The 20,249-nt window shown below is 39.4% G+C and overlaps 1 protein-coding gene across 1 annotated transcript; it reads left to right on the top strand.

Annotated features, from left to right (window-relative positions):
* The first annotated feature begins 584 nt into the window (after window positions 1-584).
* LOC113585941 (rab11 family-interacting protein 2) lies at window positions 585-19,251 on the top strand. Its single transcript, XM_027023752.2, has 6 exons — window positions 585-755; window positions 1,080-1,775; window positions 4,443-4,849; window positions 5,320-5,671; window positions 9,276-9,372; window positions 14,065-19,251. Exons 2-6 carry the CDS (start codon window positions 1,423-1,425, stop codon window positions 14,290-14,292), a joined length of 1,437 nt encoding a protein of 478 aa, XP_026879553.2. The 5' UTR covers window positions 585-755; window positions 1,080-1,422; the 3' UTR covers window positions 14,293-19,251.
* Window positions 19,252-20,249: the final 998 nt, after the last annotated feature.

The raw sequence follows: 20,249 nt of genomic DNA on the forward strand, positions 1-20,249 counted from the left end.
ACATGTACATGTTAAAGATGGGCAAGCACATGTGTTTGGTTAACATGTAAATGTCAAGTAGGTGTCGTGCATCTCTGCTTATTCAAATGAACCACTTATCTGCATTTCAGTGTCGCCACTCAGAAAGCATATTGGTGAGACTGACTAAGATTTAGTTAACTCAGTAAAAGTGCTCTCAGCTGTGTCATGCTCTCCATAGTAAAGACCTTCAAAATGTCTGTTCTTCTTCCTCTCCCTTTTATGTTATATAGTCACAGCCAAGTGAAGTACATGTATTCAGATATGTTTGGTACTCTGTAAAAGGCAAACTACTACATTCATATGGAATCACCTAGCTGGGTAAACAGACTCTCACTGAGGTCATTAATTCAAACAGAAGCTATAGGTAAGGCCGAACAACCGAATACCGAAAAGGTTATGCTCATCTTCACAAGCTTTCCCCAGCGTGATTTCAAATTCGCGGGAAAACACACCACAGACTCGTCCCTCCCCCCTCCCCTCCCTGTGTTTCCATAGCAACAGAGGAGGAGTTTGAACTCTGACCGGTGACTACATCAGCGGAAATGAGGAACTAGGAAGTCGAGGAGAACTGATTTGGATCATCACTGTTTTGTTTCATCTGAATTGTAAGATAAATTAGTTAATGTTTTCCTTGCCATCAAAAAGAACAAACTAAAGAGACCACGACATGAATGTAGTAGAACATTCACTATTCAGTCCTTTCGCTGCATTTGCCCGTGAATTATGATTTTAAGGTAAATTAATCCTATAGCACTGTCTTCATGCTTTGACAGGGAGGAAAATATGTTGCTATAGCTAAGCTAAACATCTTATGTAAGTTTGATCGTAATATTAATTAATACTAGACAATGTTCCCTTTCAGTAGTACTAAACGGTTGCACATTAAGTCATTGATGCTATTTGTCGTGAGCTAAACTTGGTACTTATTTTTTGTTGTTTTATAGCTACAGTTATTCGGTGATGGCATTTGCTTCGGTTCATTTAAACAGCTAGTTACGGAAACGAGTGATTAAAATCAGTGTTTGAGCTTGGCTTTCTGTCCTTTCGGTTTTTTTCAGGTTACTTGACTTGAGAAAGATGTTGACGATGTGGCCTGTCGACGTATACGCTTTGACTGAATTGCTGAAGGAGAGATTAAACTAGATAACCATACTGGTCTGATTAAACTCTACAGCTATACTGGTCTGATGAAACTAGACAACTATATTGGTATGATTAAACTAGATAGATAAACTGTTCGGAAGTAATTTCCGTTGGTATCAACCTACCGTTGTTGCACCAGTAATGACACTGCTATTGTGCAAGCCTCTTAAAACAAATGAAACAATGAATCTTAAGTGATCTTATCAAACACATTTGTCATACACAGGCTACATACGCCATTGTCCATAAAATATCACAATGTCATTAGCTGAACAGTCGCAGAAGTGGTTCCCCACTCACGTTCAGGTAACAGTTCTCCAAGCAACAAGCCTGCAGCCCAAAGGCAAGAATGGCACTAATGATGCCTACACTATTATCCAGCTGGGTAAAGAGAAGTACTCTACCTCAGTGGCAGAGAAGACCCTGAGTCCAGTGTGGAGAGAGGAAGCTTCATTCGAACTGCCAGGATTGCTAATGGAGGGAAACCCAGAGATTTATGAATTATGTCTTGTAGTGATGCACAGATCTCTGGTTGGGATGGATAAATTCCTTGGCCAGAAGAACATCAACCTTAATGAGATATTTGACAACAAGGAGCGGCGAAAAGTAAAGTAAGTGACCTTATAACAAAATATAATTATGGATGCAGCATTGTTCTGGTACTAAAGGGTAGGGGCTAGTTGCATACATAATGAACAGTCAGTTTTGGTCTGAGTCATTAGTGCTGACATTGGTATTTTCTCAAATCACTGTAGCTCCCACCCTGTGCAATATGACCATTTCTAAAACTAGCATTCTCTGAATTGCATTTAATGATTATACTCACAGTAATGATTAGTTATTATAAACTTATTAGTCTATCATTTTTGTCTGCTTATCGATCTATCCTGCTGATCGTAGTGTTACCCTTTGTTACACAGAGTGCCCTCTGTTCTTTAAAGCAGTTCAGGAGATTTCCAGAGGGTTTAGGTTGAATGTGGGCCAATAATTGGAATAAAATTTCAGCTTGTAGAATTTAACTTATGTAGGAGGGGCATCTAAATATCATCTTAAGTTTTAACCATTAAATGGCAAAGCCATCACTCTATTACAATGTGTAATTAGGAATGGTGTGAAAACAGGACTGAAAGACACATAACCAATATCATGGAAAATAAAAACTATTAAGGAAAAAAGGGCCTTGCTACAAACATTACAAGCAGCATTGTGTGGAAAAGATGTGTGTGGTAAAGCCCATAAGTCCATGAACAAGTTTGGTGAGGACAATTATAAACGTGACATTGCCTTTCTGGTTTATCCAGCCTCAGTGTCAAAACAGGTGTGTTCCCAGTGGGCCAGTGTTACATAGCCCACAGTACCGGTTAGAGACGTGCTCACTTAGGCATGGACACAGCTGCACTGCAATTTCTTCCTGTTTAAATGGCAGAGGAAATGTAGAGCTACTGTAGTTTGTGTGCTATAACACTTCTGTGGTCAACCCTCAGCATTAATTTGGCCATGAGCAGGTGCCTTTTCACTTTAAGCTTTTTGTTTAAAATATTGCCTGCACTTTGACAAATTATTTTATCTGAGCAAATGTAAGGCAATGTGTTGATGTACTTAAGATGTCAATCAGGTCATTGATATAGTGTATAGGGGAAATACCTTATATTTTATTAACTCTGTCCCTTTGGGTAGTTATATTCAGTGTGCTTGTAAAGTCACTCCCATATTTTAAACAAGTAAGGGTTCTGATATTTTATGAGCCTTTTCTAGTTTTTTGGTAGGTGCTGTGTGGTTATTATAAAACTAACTGAACAATTGATTCAGATAGATAGTCTCTATTGTGTAAGACTCATTGAACACTTCTTATTATCTAATTTTGATGATCCATAGGCTGGACCCATAGGCTGGGTCCATATGCTTACTCTAACGCTGTTTATTGTGCTTAAACGCTATTACAGATGTCCAGTTCTGTTGCTTAATTCAGGTAGGCTTCTGTTTTGCCATATCACCCAGCTCTAGGTTAGGGTTAGCATTTTGTCTTTATGGGCTACCTGACACCTGGGTTAGGGTTAGGGTTCCTCTGTATGGGCTACCTGATACCTGGGTTAGGGTTAGGGTTCCACTATATGGGCTACCAGACACCTTGGTTAGTGTTAGGGTATGGTTACTCTATATGGGCTACCTGACACCTGGGTTAGGGTTAGGGTTACTCTATATGGGCAGCCTAATTAAGTAGTATGGCAATGGAGGAACGCCTGTGAACAGTACTTGAAACAGTACATTTAAAAAAAACAAGGTTCTTAGTTTAGAAACAAGTATAGCAGAAATGTTTAACCATTGTATCTGCCCTTTTACATTTGGTAAAATCTTAGTACCTGAGCTGCAGTCATGCATCCTCTGGAGCAGCATACAGTGAAGAAGAAATATCTCTTGACTTTATTTAAGGTTTGACAGAGCTTTGGCTTCAAACAGGAAGGTTTCTCACCATTGCTGTGTTTTATGTGTTTCACTGAATCTGAATTAGAAAGAGCCTGTCCAAGTGCCTTAAACAGCCCTCTCACAATTTATGCTGCTACACAGAAATATTCGTCCTTTTATAATCTTCAAATGCCGCTATAAGCAGTGAATGAACAAAGGGCAGATTTGTGCAAATGTCACCTCCTTTTCACAGAGTTATGGCTTTAGTCGTCTTACTTGCAGACGAGAAAGCGCTAGAGGTTAAGTAAACAGGAGGGGTAGAAGATCCTGGACAGGGTGCGATACACCACATACTTTATGTGTCCCAGACCAGCACACTTACCAGGGAAGTAGAGGTACCCCTGCTATAATATCCACTCTCAGGGAGAGGAAGGGCTTCCACAAGGAACAGCCTCTGTGAATTTGTGTGAAATTGAGGTTTGCAGCCGCCAACATTTGTCCCCCTGTTTTTTTCTTTTTAATTAATTATAAATATGGAAAGGACCTTAAACTACTGTGCTTTCTTCACAAAGGTGATGGACTGTTTCCAGTTTGGTACATCAGAGCTGCATGAAGCTGCTCTTTGTCTCACATGTAGTAAACCACTGTCCCTCACCAATATGTTCTATTTCACTAATCCCTTCCTATCCCTTTATCATATACTTTTGAACACGTGCTCAATAGAATGAAATAATAAAAAGTTATTTGTCCATTTTGTTACCTTTATTTTCAGTTAGTGCTTTTCCCTTATGAATTGTAGAAAGTGTTTTAAACTGTACTGTCTAGTATCTGCATGTATCTTGTTCTCTCCTGCATGCACGACTGGTCTCTGGCAGCTGGTATGCCCTGGACTCCCGTGCTGGCAAGAAGAAGAAAGAACGGGGAAAGATCCAGGTGAGCATCCAGTTCATGCGGAACAACCTGACAGCCAGCATGTTCGACCTCTCCATGAGGGAGAAGCCTCGCTCACCCTTTTCCAAGCTCAAGGACAGGATGAAGGGTCGCAAACACGACGGCACTTTCTCAGACACCTCCTCCGCTATCCTTCCGCGCTCGGCGCAGTGCGACCCCATCCCCCAGAGTGGCGCTGCTGAGCAAACCCAGGCTGGACCACTGCGGCCTGGACCCAAACGCTCACTCCTGGCTGGGACCCAGAAGCTCTCTGTTGCACACTCCATGTCTGACCTGACCGGCAGCCACTTTAGACCCAAGGTGGACTCCACGGGCTCCATAGCAGAGAGTGGTGAGGCTGGTACACACTGTAGAGGTTTTGATGGACTGCATGATGGCTCTGGCACATTGGTGTGAAAGATAATATCAGTGCAAGTCTGTCTCACTTGTGCCGACTTCCCCTTTTCTAAAACACATAACTAGTCATAAGCAGTATTACTCTGGCAGTCTAGTTCATCTATTTATACATGCAGAAACAAATATAACTGCACAGTTTGTTCCATTTAACCATAAACATCTGAATGCAGTGTTGAGAAGAATATTCTCACCAAAACAATCTTGATTTCTACACCAAAATGTTATTTTAAACTTATATTTTCTTGAGCAAATCATTCTGTTTATGAGCCAAAATGAAAACGTAAAAAGTACAAGATACTGAGATGAATGCATTGATTAACTGTTGCATACCACTGTTTGTTAGGTTTATTAGGGAACTGGCTGTGCTTTAATGTTAGGGTGATCAGCTGACTGTCATTTCCCCAGGTGGTGCATCACCCCACAGGCGCTCACAGAGTGAGGTGCCCGGACACCAGGTTGACACCGGTGCTGGAGACCCCTTCCCTGACATGGGAGAACACATGCCACAGAAATACGCCACACTGCCCCGCAATCGCAACCCCTTCGAAGGAGAGCAGGGTGTGGCATGGGAGCGGGCTGAGTGCAGGGACAGGAGGGAGAAGTTCAGCCTCCTGGAGCGTGTTACAGGGAAGAAGGAGGGCCGCAAGGTGGGCAGCGGGGGCCATGCAGGCAGCTCGGGTGACCTCCGCTCACCCAACCCTTTTGACCCTGAGTTGGGTGGTGACACCAACCCCTTCCTCCCACAGTACATGCCCAGGTAAGGCACAAGAATACAGATCCTGGTATCCCAGGATCTGTATTTACTTTGATCTTTAGTCTACTCATCATGCTGTGTTCTGATGTCATGTAGTTTGGAGGATGTTTTTGTTTGTCTGTTTTGTTGTTGTCATTATGTGGAGTGCATAAAGTGGGTGCCCCTTCTGCACCCCCCATTCTCCACACTCACAAACTTAAAATCACACAAACTTTTACTTAGATAATCAAATATTACATGCTTGTGTGCAGCAAAAGTATGTGAACCTTTGCTTTCAGTATGTAGTGTGTCCCCCTTTTGCAGCAGTAACTGCAACTAAACATTTCTGGTAATTGTTGACTAGTCCTGTACGTCGGCTTGGAGGAATTTTAGCCCATTCATCCATACAAAACAGCTTCAACTCAGTTATGTTGGTGGGTTTCCTCCCATGAACTTCTTGTTTTGGGTCTTTCCACAACATATCTTTTGGATTAAGATCACGACTTTGACTTGGCCATTCCAAAACCTTAACTTTATTCTTTAACTCTTCTTTGCTGGAACAACTTTTGTGCTTAGGGTCGTTAGCTTGCTACATAACCCATGTTCTCTTGAGATTCAGCTCATGGACAGATGACCTGACATTTTCCTTTAGAATCTGATGGTATAATTCAGAATTCATTGTTCCATCAACGATGGTAAGCCGCCTGTCCCAGATGCAGCAAAACAGGCTCAAACCATGATACAACCTCCCCCTTGTTTCACAGAAGGGATGATTAATAGATGATTAGAGTTTATGCTGGAATGCAGGAGTTTTCCTTTCTCCACACATAATGCTCCCCATTTAAACCAAAACATCTATTTTTGTCTCATCTGTCCACAATACATTGTTCCAAAGCATTTTGGCTTATCCATGTGATCTTTAGCAAACTGCAGACAGGCAGCAGTGTTCATTTTGGAGAGCAGTGGCTTCCCCCTTTCAACCCTGCCATGCACACCATTGTTGTTCAGTGTTCTCCTGATGGTGGACTCATGAACAATGTGAGAAATGCCTTTAGTTGATTAGAAGTGGTTCTTTTATGACCTCGCAGACTATTACAGGCCTTGCTCTTGGTGTTACCTTTGTTGGTCGACCATGCCTGGGGAGAAGGATAATGATCCTGAAGTTCCTCTATTTATACAAAATCTGGCTGTGGATTGCTGGAGTCCAAACCTTTTAGAGATGATTTTGTAACCTTTTCCAGCCTGATGAGCATCATCAACTCTTCTTCTAAGGTCCTCTGAAATCTTCTTTGTTCAGGCTTATCTAGATCCCTCTTCTTTAAATAAAACAAGGTGTCCAATCACACCTGATTATCATCCCGCTGATTGGCAACACCTGACTCAAATTTCATCTTCAAATTATCTGCTAATCATAAGGGTTCACATAGCTTTGCCATTCACAGATATGTAATATTGGAGCATTTTCCTCAATAAATAAATGACTAATATTTTTGTCTCATTTGTTTGTTTTGGTTCTCTTTATCTAACTTTAGGACTTGGTGACAATGTTATGAAGTTTTAGGTTAATTTATGCAGAAATATAGAAACTTCTAAAGGGTTCACAAACTTTCAAGTATCACTGTGTGTAATCCAAAATGTCTATCTCGCTTTTAGGCATTGCTTGGAGTTAGCATGTACATAGTCACATTTTACTAATAATACTGTAGCCCCTTTTTCAGTATGCTGAAGGACCAGGCTGACATAGGCATGCTCCTGTAATGGAAATCATGAATTTCTTGGTCAGATTTCCTGTTATTTTGCTAATAGACTAATAGATAGAACCCTTCAGTATATCACCAGAAGGGTCACAAACGCACATCCTATACAGCAGTGAGTCTCTCCACGCATGCTAATGAGCAGTTTGGATTAGTTCAACTCTTGTGTCCTATAGTAACCAAGAACATGTAAAGAAGCCTATATGAATATTTAAATAATAAGAGCACATAAGACTAGAGAAGTGGGACAATGGTAGCTTAGTGGTTAAGGTACTTGACTAGTAATCAGAAGGTTGCCACTTCAAGCCCCACCACTGCCCAGTTGCCACTGTTAGACCCCTGAGCAGGACCCTTAATCCTTTGTGTCAGCTCAGAGCTCACCTTGATCTGCTTGAAATTCAGCCCATGTCCCTTCTTTTAGCGTGAGATGATGGAGACTGCCCTAAACTTCCTTCTTAATCAGAAGAGAAGGTGTGTCATTAGGAAGATATTATCAATGTCATTAGGCCTTATCCAAGTCAGCTGAGCTAACTTCCAAGCCTCCAGAAAATGCCTGCTAGGGAGGAAGAGCAGAGAAAGGGTTACCCGGTTATCTGGCTCAGGAAGTGAGTTACCTGGTTATCACAGGTCAACCAGGTGGCCACTGCACAGGAGAACTATGCCAGTTTAACTAAATGTCTGAAATTATTTAATAGTTAGAGATGTCATGATTGACCTTATTTTCTGTATATATTCTTCTAGATTGGTAGTCTTAAAATTACAAATATTATGGCTTGTAAAAATACATTTATTAACAGTAATTTACTTGAGCAAAATAAGCTGTTGGGTTTGCTTTGTTTTTTTAAAAGAGGCCGCAAGAAAACACCAGTGTTTTTTTTTTCCTGCTGTTTCAAATTTGCTGTGCTGGCCTCGTTGTGGTGAATTACCACAATGACACAGTGATTGCTGGTAAATGGAACCCCAGACCCCTGTTTTCTGACAGAGTGTGGGAGGTGATGCAGTAACTGTCGCCCTCCTTTTCCTGTTCCTATGACTATACTGCCTATGTTCAGTACAGATAGATTATAAAGGTTATGCTGATATTGATGTTCATTTTATGTGTCAGTGTCTGTGCTTTTATGTGAACACTATTTAAAGTGATTTTACGTATATATATGATTGTATGTACATATGTGTTTGTCTTTGTGCTCCTCATTAGATCATGAATACATGCACCAGCAGGTTAAGGTCCATGCACCATACACAAGAGAGTTAAGGTCCATGCCTCAGAGGGTTAAGGTCAAGGCCCATGTACCAATGGGTCAAGGTCCATGTACCACCAGGTTAAGGTCCATGCATCTTGTACCAGAGGGTTAAATTCCATGTACCAGCATGTGAAGGCCCATGTACCAGCAGGTCAAGGGCCATGTACCAGATGGTCAAGGCCCCAGATGGTTAAGGTCCATGTTCCAGAAGGTTAAGGACTATGTACCAGCAGTTTAATGTCCATGCATCATGTACGACAGGCTTAAGGCCCATGTACCAACAGGTTAAGATCCATGCATCATGTACCAGACATATGATTGTATATACATATGTGCATGTATGATTGTATGTACATATGTGTTTCTTTGTGCTCCTCATTAGATCATTAATGCATGCACCAGCAGGTTAAAGTCCATGCACCATACACAATATGGTCAAGGCCCATGCCCCAAAGGATTAAGGTACCATGTACCAGCGGTTTAAGGTCCATGCATCATGTGCTAGAGGGTTATAGTCCATGTACCACAGGGTCAAGGCCCATGCCCCAGAGGGTAAAAGTCTATATACCAGAGGGTTGAGTTCCATGTTCCATGTAGCAGGATGATTGTTTTCTCTTTCCTGTTTTGCAGTGATGGCATAAAAAAGCCCATCAGCAATGAAGACTTAAGCCACAAGAACAAGACCTCTCCTGAGAGGACACAGGGCAAGAAAACTGCCAGGGAGAATGTAAGTTCATGGTCATGCGTCGGACATATATAAAATATGTATACATTCGATAGTAAGGGTGTAATGGTACGTGCATTCGTCCCAAACCATCGTATGCATGTTACGGTTCAGTGAATGCAGTCATAGAGAATACGCGGTGACTTGTGCAAAGATGAATGTAATATGCAAAGATGAACATAATGCGGAATGAAATTGCACCAGTCAGTCAATTTCCACCCAAAACCTTAATCCTTCAATGAGTTAGCAACATGCTATGCTAAGCTACCTTTAAGATCGCTGGTGTCTGATTGAGTCAGTTACTCTGTACTGAGTGCAAATGACACACACAAGCTAGAACATCTTCCTGTTTCTTTCAATTCAGCTGTGCAGGAAAATTTCACATTATCAGTGAACTACAACATTGAATGGTGGATGAGAATGCCAACTTCTCTCTGCTGCTTTTCAGTAGCATCTACATGCAGAAGCACACACGGCCAAAAACATTACTAAAGCACTTGACATTTACATTTACCCTAACCCTAACCTTAACATTTACATGTACCCTAACCTTGACATTTACGTCTACCCTAATGCTAACCTTGACATTGACATTTACCCTAACCCTAACCTTGATTTTTACATCTACACTAACCGTAACCAAAACATTTACATGTACACTAACCTTGACATTTACATCTTCCCTAAAGGTAACCTTGACATTTACATCTACCCTAAACTTGACATTTACATCTACTCTAACCTTGACATTTACATCTTCCCTAAACGTAACCTTGACACTTACATCTACCCTAAACTTGACATTTACATCTAATCTAATCTTAGCATTTACGTTTACCCTAACCCTAACCTTGACATTTAGATTCACCCTAACCCTAACCTTAACATTTAAATCTACCCTAGCGTTGACATTTACATCTGACATAACTTTGATATTTACATTAACCCTAACCCTAACCTTGATATTCACATCTACCCTAACCCTAACGTTGACATTTGTGTGCTGTAGTATACACTTGTTCTATAGTATATACACTGTAATGTGTAGTGTACATGTGTTCTGTATTGTGTAATGTACATGTGTTGTATAGTGTGTACACTGTAGTGTGTAGTGTACATGTGTTCTGTAGTGTGTAGTTTTACATGTGTTCTGTAGTGTGTACACTAGTGTACATGCGTTCTGTAGTGTGTAGAGTACATGTGTTGCATAGTGTGTACATTGTACTGCGTAGTGTACATGTGTTGTGTAGTGTGTACACTGTAGTGTGTAGTGTACATGTGTTCTGTAGTGTGTACATTGTAGTGTACATGTGTTCTGTAGTGTGTAGTGTACATTGTACTGTGTAGTGTACAGGTGATGTGTAGTGTGTACACTGTAGTCCACTGTTGCTGCTGAATGGTGTTTTTCCCCTTTTATATTTAGATTGAAAAGTTGAAACTTGCCAAAACTTTTAATGAATCATTTACTGCATAGCAGTTTGACATAGAAGTAGATGGAGCTGATCTCTGCCATGGTGTTACCGGCGACATTCTGCTTCAAGTACCATTTAGCTAATTAACAGATGAAATAGCTGGTCATCGTCGTTGATCTACATGTAATTTGAAATGGTGTGATGTTATTAACATGTTCCTTTTTTTAAGCGAGTGAGCAGGCTTGTCCTACCCACTTAATAATTGGAATTGTGATTATAGTATTGTGCAATTTGTTGCTGGTCTGACAGGTCAAACCACGGCCGGCGTTAAACCAGGGTGAAGTGTCACTTCTGGCTGTGTAATAATTGTAATAATGGTTCTTGTCATTATGTCTGATGTGGAGTAGCATTTACCTTGCAAGAAGAGAGACTGAAATGTTTAAATAGTTAACACTGTGCTGAACATGGCTTTCCTCACGCAGTGCTGAAGCCTGTTAGCAACATGTCTATGCGCTGCCATTGTGGGTCCTAATTAAGGCGTAAGGAGGAGGAAGACGTCCAAGACATTTCAAAGGACTCAAGTTTTAGATTTCAGTGCAAAGGCTCATTAGCTTCGGTAATGAGACAACTGGAGAATGCCGAGCACAAGCCTTATCTCACTACTTCTCCAGAATCTGCTGGTCAGCAGGTTGCTGGGTCATGGTCATTCCCTGCTCCCACACCAGTACCTCTGCCACCCTCTAACCCTCCACCATCACTCCACATCCACCCTGTGAAATGCCTTCATTACTTGGCAATGAGTTTCATTTGTGGTAAGAGGTTTTTCTTGGCTAGTGGAGGTGAGCGTCAGAAATGATGTCCATGTAGATAAGCCCTTTTTTTTGGTATTTCTAGGATGGACAAAGGAAGGCTCATTGAACCAGACTCTTACTCCGTTGTTTAGTCTTCTGAATAAGACCTATGAGAGACCCAATCTCTACTTTATCCTACCAAACAGGATGACTTCTCTCTATCGCAGAAACATGACTGGACTATTCAAACAATAAAAGAGGTTAAAAATGATATTGTGCGCAGAGACCAAGATCATAATGGCGGGGGGGGGGGGGGGGATGTATTTATATATGGGCAGATTAGGCTTGAATTAAAGTTTATTTAATTGATTTTGTTAGCAGTGCGATGGATAAAGGGAATTTGTGTGGTAATGGCTTTGATACTCTTGATCACCATATTTTGTAGGGTTTAATGATATTGCTGTCAAATGAGTTGTTTCATATCTGATGGGATGGAAAGAACACGAGGACGCCAAGTTTAATGATTATATAGTTATACATCAATGATTTAAAATGTGTATGCTCATGTGAACATATGCAGGCAGATTGATTCAATATTTCAATTTTTTATTATTTTTTTTTATTATTATTTTTTTTTAACCATAAAGACAAGAGCAAGGTAGCATGTACATTGAATGAAGAACTTTTGAAAATAGGTGGATATCTGAGAACAGGTTGTCATTTCATTTGGGGAAAACAGAATCCATGTTGTTTGGTACAAGGGAAATATTTTTTAAATATTGTTTTATTGTGGTTGTTGACAATATTGAACTGGAACTTAAGCATTCAGCTGTTTATGCAGGATGTCTGTTGGACAGTTACATGTCAGGAGGTCAGACAGATAGGGTTATGACAGGTTTTGTTTTTTAAAAAACCAACGTGGGATCTTTGGTTCAGCGGTATTTTGATTGTACTTATGGATCTTGGTATGATTACTTGGTATGGTTACTAAGTCCTTTTAAAAATAAATTCCAAATATCTCAAAATAAATTAGGTTATTTTAAACCTTGCTATGAGAACTCGCCTGGAATAATTTCAATATGAATGCTTTGCAGTGATATGAGTCACTTTGAGCTGTGCAGTGTATATAAGATTCAGGATAGTCACCTTAATGAGTTGTGTAGAGCATGTAAGATTCAGGATAGAGTCACCTTCATGAACTGGCTGATGTGTATAGACTGAACAACTGGGCTGATATTTCACCTGAAGAATTATTTTATTATATGCATCACCTCTTTTGAAGACTCTTCTTAGTATGGAATGTTCTAATAAAATCAGTCAACCTACAAGCGACATGTTCTGTAGTTTAGCTTTTTTAGGTGTGGCAGTTTTATGAGGGTAAAAAAAACATGTTCTTTCTTCAGGGAAATGGAATGCCAGTAGCTTCATCTTCATGACCATTATCTGAAGGAGATAATGTAACGTAATGTAACGTAACATAATGTAATGTAATGTTGTATTATTAGCCTAGCGAGTTGAGGTCTTCAATGAGGATAAGTACTGGACACAGGCACATTTACAGGGTTAGACCATGGACTCTGCAGTGATCCATTTCAGACAGAGCTCAGCTCCCCACTCTGGGTTCTTTTGTCAAATTTCAATGGACGTCTTATTCATAACACTGTAGTTATTTGGTTATTGTTTCTTGAGGTCTATTTTGTTACAAGATAGAGTGTGTTAGTTAGGTAATATTTTAACATTCATGTAAATATTTAAGGATCATAACATATTTTGTGGGTACATCTCTACCAACTAGGATCACGTAGTATTTCTAACATTTCACGACAGTATAACGTCTTGGTCAGAAGTTTTGTCAGAATCAAAATATCTGTTTGAGTCAAACAATTTTTACTTAAGCAAATAAAGCACTTGGAGTTATTATACCATAAAATGGTTGAATTTTTTTTTTTAATGGTGTGGTAATATATATCCAGTGCAAGGAAGATGTTAATTAGATTGCAATAATTAGTAATAAGCACGACAGTACAGATGGTAAAGGTTGTTGATGTTAAGAGTTGAAACACTGTGCTACTCAAATTTATTTATTTGCAATTTAAACTGACCTTGATGTAGAATTTAAGCTCATAGCTCAAACCTGTTCATCTCTTTGTTGTCCATTAATCTCTAACCATTAATCACTTTGTTGTCCTGGTGGTATAGAGAGGAACCTGTTCAGGATCTTAATTCTTAGTTGTTCCTTTCTGCCTGACTTAAATGATCTGATAGTGGGAAATGTTTCATAGGCCAAAAAAAATTTGTTTTGGTCTTAACTCTTCTTGGTACCTGAATATGAATGTTCATATAAATGTATTGTTCATATAAATGTAACTGTATTTATAACTTTATTTAGTATTAATGTTGTCTTTGCATTACTGTACTGTAGTATTACACTTTAGACAATAGGTATATGATGTATATGATGAGTTCATCTGCAGTTACTGTATTCTTTGTAGGCCCAGGACCTCCAGGCCACCAGGGCAGCATACTTGAGTCTGTCATTTGAGGAGGTCGTGCAGGAGCTGATGAAGCAGAAAGAAATGGTGCGAAAGAAGGATGCCCACATCCGCGAGCTGGAGGACTACATTGACAACCTGCTGGTGAGAGTGATGGAAGAAACACCCAGCATCCTGAGGACACCATATGAGCCCAAGAGGAAGGCTGGCAAGATCTTTAAGAAGTAGAGATGAGCTTCATACTGATATCACCACAGTCACAAAAATCTGCAAGAAGAGGAGATGAACTTCATACTGGTACAGCCAGTTTCAGGAAGATCTCCAAGAAGTAGAGATGAACTACGTAATGGTACGACCACCGTCACAGTTGATCTGCAAGAAGTGGAGATGAAAGTGGAAGAAAAATACTGATTACAAGCAGTCTTGTAATTCTTACTAGGTTACAAGTAACCTTTGATAACTTAAGATTGTCAGACCTTTTAAAATCGGTTACAGTTTGTAAGATGAAGGACCACACAGATCTGTCTAAATAGAGCCAGTTACACTGTAAATGAAAGCTGCCTAATGCAGATTGCATAAAAGTATGGGTTAAGCTTAACCCTAGTGTGGTTATCTATTATAGATGGAGGTTATTTGTCACAGACTGTATCAATCTGTTATAGACTGAGTTCTGTACACTGATGCTTGTGACCACCTTGGACTCTCACACATTTAAAATTTATTTGTAGTAACCTATAGAAAAACATAATTTGTACAAAGGAGGCCAATGTCATAATCATGCCAAGAACTAACTGTGTCCTCACTGGAATTGAGCTGATTATATACTGTTGTGTGTTCTAAACTCAGCAATGTGCAGAACGCAGGAAGAGCAAATATTTGGAACCTTTACAGTTTAGAAGTCCCTCTGCAGGTGGAGCTTGTCTTCACAAGACTGGAGATTCATAGCCATGCGTGCTGCAAGTCTTCGATCAAAGCTTTAGATTTTGTCATAATAGAAAGAGAGTTGGTGCAGTTTACTGCCACTCTATTGGCCATCATATGTTTGATAACAGGGTTACTACTCTGACCCTCTGCTGGAGTGTCTACACTGTGTTTGACAGTGGAATTCCAACCTGTCTGCCATAGTGACGTCCATTTCCTTGGTAACTGAATATTACATCACTGCTGTCAATGTGTCACAAGTTACAGAATGTCATCTTATCACTACTGTCACTAATTTCTAGTGATGATCATTTGAGCTGGTACTGTAATTTGGTTTGGTTGGAGTCTAGGTCAGGAATGAATACTAGCTAACTGGTACTTGTGTTTTGAATTGTTATTCATAAAATACTGGACTGATATACAGTCACACTACTAAGTATTTAATTCTAGGCATACTTACAGTGACCATGTTAAAACAAAGAGATACATGACATGCAGCAGTGACGTGCTCAGTTTCTCAATCATTCTTGATGTTTCTCAGCAAAGCCTATACTCAGTAATGTGAAAATATAGTTAATTTATTTATAACTTGTTGCTACAAATATACTAATTACAGCTGATGATGATTTGGGACGAGAAGGGTACATTTCATCAGCCTGTTAATAAGGTTTAAATTCATTACAGTACACAATGAAGTGAACTGTAGGCTAGGACAGTACTTTTAAGTTGGGGGGAAATTGTTTACAGATTGTTTTATAGTGCACTGCTACGAGATAAAAAAAGTTATCTTCAGAGTTTGGTGTTACATTGTATTTGAGCCAACTCAGCGTTTCTTGATCTGCCAAATGAATGTTGAAGTTCATTTTATTTTAACTCAGCAAACAAACACCAAGCACTACTTTAATACTTAGCAGCTGCATGGGGTAGGACTTAAGGGACCAACTCCAGAACCTGTGCTCGTAGCTCACTGCTGAGATGGTGGTTTGAGGAACACATAAAATAGTTGGCTAACTGCCTGTGGGTGAACTACAGAAAGGATTAGGGTACTACAGAAAGCTGGACTTCAGCTAGATAGATACATTCCCACCTAAATTGCCAACAGTCTAATATGTAAGGTTTTTATAAGTAAGCCTCAGTCATTGAGTGTCATTACAGTTTTTGCATTGAAAAGTACAGGATGAGTGTGCATGTAGGCTTTGTGAACAAAGCCATCTGTCTAAATTAAGTCAGCCTGTATGCTATCAGAGAGCAGAGGTGGGCAGTGGTGGCTCGGAGGTTGTGGTGCTTGGCTTGTGATCAGGAGGTTCCTGGTTCAAGCCCAGCCTCTTCTGGGTTGTCACTGCTGGGCCCCTGAGCAACCGACATTAATGGCATGGTAGTCTGCGGTGGTATTCTGTTCTCTTGTGTGTTGGTTGGTTAGAGCAGAAGTTTCCACTTTTAAAAGTGTCCCCCCTTATATGATCTCTCCCCGTGATGAGAGCTTCACTACTGTCAGGAATAGAGCTGTTTCTTGCAGTATTACAATGAATTCATAAGTAATCCAGGGTAAGTTGGGCCTAACCTAAGCCTGTGTTAACAAGGCCTAACCCAGTCCAAACACACTGTAGGCAGGCCTACCTAAGCATAAAAAGGTAACCAATTGAAATCAACCTCTATTTAAACTCAGAAATACATTGAGGTAGAGCTCTCATAAGTTCTTCTTAGTAAACATTTTGTTTAACATGCTGTAACACCAGGTATTATAGCACAACTCTCATTAGTAATTTAGCCTGTTCAGTATGGAGTCAGATCTACCCACCCCCCGACTCTGTTCTGTGGTGATTTTACAACCTGGCTGTTTAAGCATTACAGCTGGTTGAATATTCAAAACATTTGAAAATTAGTTTTTCACATATTCTAGTAAACATTTCTAGTTCTTGCTATGTGACAAGTGTAAGGTTTAGCATAATGTTTACAGATATCTTTGTGAATGCAGCTTTTTCATCTGTAAACTTCTGCATTATGAACTGGCTGGTGTGGCAGTCACCATATAGTATAACTGACATCCAACTTCCACAGTAAATTCAAATATAAATCAGCAAATGTATTTCAGTAGTTTTGGGCACAAAAAATATTTTTAAGTTATTTTCCTGAAGGAATTGCCCTCAATTACAAAACTCCTGTTATCTGCACACACACAAAAAATAATGAAATAAAATATATGATAAGAGATATGGTGGAATGGCCTACCTAGCCAGGGAAAAAGGACAGGTGATTTCAGTGGGACTACCTGGTTGAATAAATTGGATGGATGGATTGATGGATTGATTTGAGACAGTAAAAGTAATTTGATAGCAGTTCTACTAGTTCTACCAGGGCTTGTGTGGTGATGAAAGCAAACTCACCAATAAATACACTTGCTACTTACATGAATGTGGACTTATTCTTAAACACGATGTCAGAAAGGTGCATATTCTTCAAGTCCTTGCATGAAAAAAGTATTTGAGAGAAAATGTAACTGTAAGTGATCCCATCTGTGACTTTAGTGTGACTACAGTTACTAATTAACTGTATTAGTAACCGTTCATCCATTTGGAATGTTACATTATAGGAGGGAAAAACTAGATCAATATGAGAATATATATGTATGCAGTGTACAGGGTTTGGACTGGAGTAGAGGTGTATTTACAGTATATGCCACAAACACTGGCCCTCATCAGAAATGCTCTGTCTCATTATATGAGGTTCCTCAGTTTGTAACTTCTCAAGGAAAAGTGCTCGAGGAGATGGAGGGATTTTCTCATATTCACATTATCATATTCGCATTCATGGAATCCAGTGTTTTGCATAGTGTGAATGGATTTATGTTCACACTGTTATCAATGTCAGTTTTACACAATATTTAGAAATGAAAATATTTGAAATAATATGCAACCAAAATCTCTAAGAACAAAATCAGTATTTTAATGCTATGATTTTAATCACATGTAAATTTGTGTTTTGTTGAGTGCTGTTCTTAGAGCCATCTACTGAAATATTGAAATATAATTGAAGAGATAAGTGAACAAATGTTTGCTTTTTTTATCTGGTCTGTTTTTTAGTTTAGGAATTATCTGCCAGATAATTCATCACTTGTCTGTTGAAAAGCTCCTTTAATTATGGGTAATGTTCTTTTCCTTTTACCATGAACTCGTGCTTACAACCTTTAAATGTCTCTTTCTTTCTCTGTCTCTCTCTCTCTCTCTCTCTGTCTCTTTCTCTCTCTGTTTGTGTGTGTGTGTGCATGTGTGTTTTTAATTGTTTTTATGGATATTTTATTTACTATGCCTGTGGTTTCCAGGCTGTGTAATCACTAATGCAGCACCTTGCTCGTTACTGTATCTTTCTCACAGATCATTATACTGAATGTTGATTTTTAATTTTTTTTTCTTGTCTATTAAAGAAAAGAATGACATCATTGGGAACTGAACTGGCTCAGTGAAAACTGAGCTGGTTCAGTGGGAATTGAACTGTCTCAACTAAAACTGAACTGGTTCAATGGGAACGGGCTTAGCTGAAACTGAACTGGTTCAATGGGAATTGAACTGGCTTAGCTGAAACTGAACTGGCTACTGATCTACTGAAACTAAAAGTTGCAACATACTGTTACATTGCGTTATGAAAACTTACAAGTTGTTATTGAGTGGTTCTTTTTTCGGGCTGTTGGCTGATGTCTTCTAAAGGTTGCTGTAATTACGCCTTATTATTGTTTTATTTGTTGTTGTTTGTTTATGCTAATTGTCAGTGTACTATTAATTTGAATATAACTTTTGGTAGTGCTGATAATCATCATTTAGTCATAACAGGAGTATTTTGGGGGGTCGGGAGTATGCTGACTTCCTTCCCTTAAATTTAAAGGTCCCTTTTAAACATTTGACAGACATATAAGACATATAAGACAGTGGAATATGTAAGACTGGAGTGGTAATAGTGGTTGAGTTCAAGTTGTTGGCAAGTGGTAGATTTTACTACACTTGCTGATACATGTTTCTGTAGTTATTAAACAACTGGACAACACACACTGTGTATACAGCACAGGTCTGTTTTATAGTGTATTTGTATTTATTTATGATGGACCCCAAATGCACTCTGTTACCTGGCATGGACAGTAAGGGTGTGTGAGGAGGGAGTGATGTCACCCCTTACCTCTACAATGGAAGACACTCACCTGTACTGCCCTCTTCAATAAACACCCATTACTTCTTAAGGTCCCATTTCTGTACTGAATAAATATTCTACATTTCTTAAGATGATGTTGTTGGTATATTTCACCTATGAGTTAAGGTTTATTAAATTATGTATTTGAACTGCTTTGCTAGTTTAGCACTGTTGTATAAGAGCATCTCTGTCATATCCATTCCTGTTTTTACAGATAATCAGATAATCATTTGACTTGCTTTAACAGAGAAAGCTTTATTTTGGTGCCCATGTACAGTACAGCCCATGTGCAGTTTTTCTGAGCTAAGAGTTTTAGAGAGGGTTTCAGGCTCATGTACCAACCAAAACCTTCTAATGTGCTGTTTCTTTAAGAGTGATGATTGATAGAAAGAACTTCCCATGAATTCTCTCACAAAACTACCAGCACCTTAGCAACAAGGTGCCTTGTTAAACTCCATCCCTCATGTTCATGTGAAGGAGGTCAGTGTGAGTAAGTGCAGAAACCATGGAGAATACGGAATAACCTGCTCAGTCAGTTTGGAGTGGAATGTACCAAGGCAGATTTCAGCGCTCCGTGGTGCTGCAGGCAGGTGATGGGAATATGACTTCTGCAGATTTCTGATGGGAGGATGTAGAAGTCATTTGGCCTCATATATATATGGCCCTTCATCTCTCTTTTTGAAATCTACTTGCCAACATTAAAATAATGTCATTAATGTCAAGTTTGTTATTAACAAAAATAGGTAATATGACCTTATGAAAAGGAATAATTTGGTATAGAGTACATCTAGAAAACATGCTAGTGCTAATGTAACTGTTCAATTGGTCTTATGTGAGATATTTGCCAAGTACTGCTTTATAAGTGAGATCTATTTCTTTGCATAGTTAATGAGTCCATAAAGTGTAGGGATTGTTCCATAGATCCATTGATAGGGACTGCTTTCTTTCCCATTTGAATCTTGAGAAGATAAATCCAAATTGTCAATAAAGACACCCATTCGCAGCTGATTAAATGAATGAGCCACTGGATGTTTAAAGTTTACATGGTGTGAAACAGGGATGGTGGACAGCGTAATGTTTACTAAGGT

The sequence above is a fragment of the Electrophorus electricus genome, chromosome 11 (genome assembly GCF_013358815.1).
Source record: "Electrophorus electricus isolate fEleEle1 chromosome 11, fEleEle1.pri, whole genome shotgun sequence".
NCBI classification, from domain to species: domain Eukaryota; kingdom Metazoa; phylum Chordata; class Actinopteri; order Gymnotiformes; family Gymnotidae; genus Electrophorus; species Electrophorus electricus.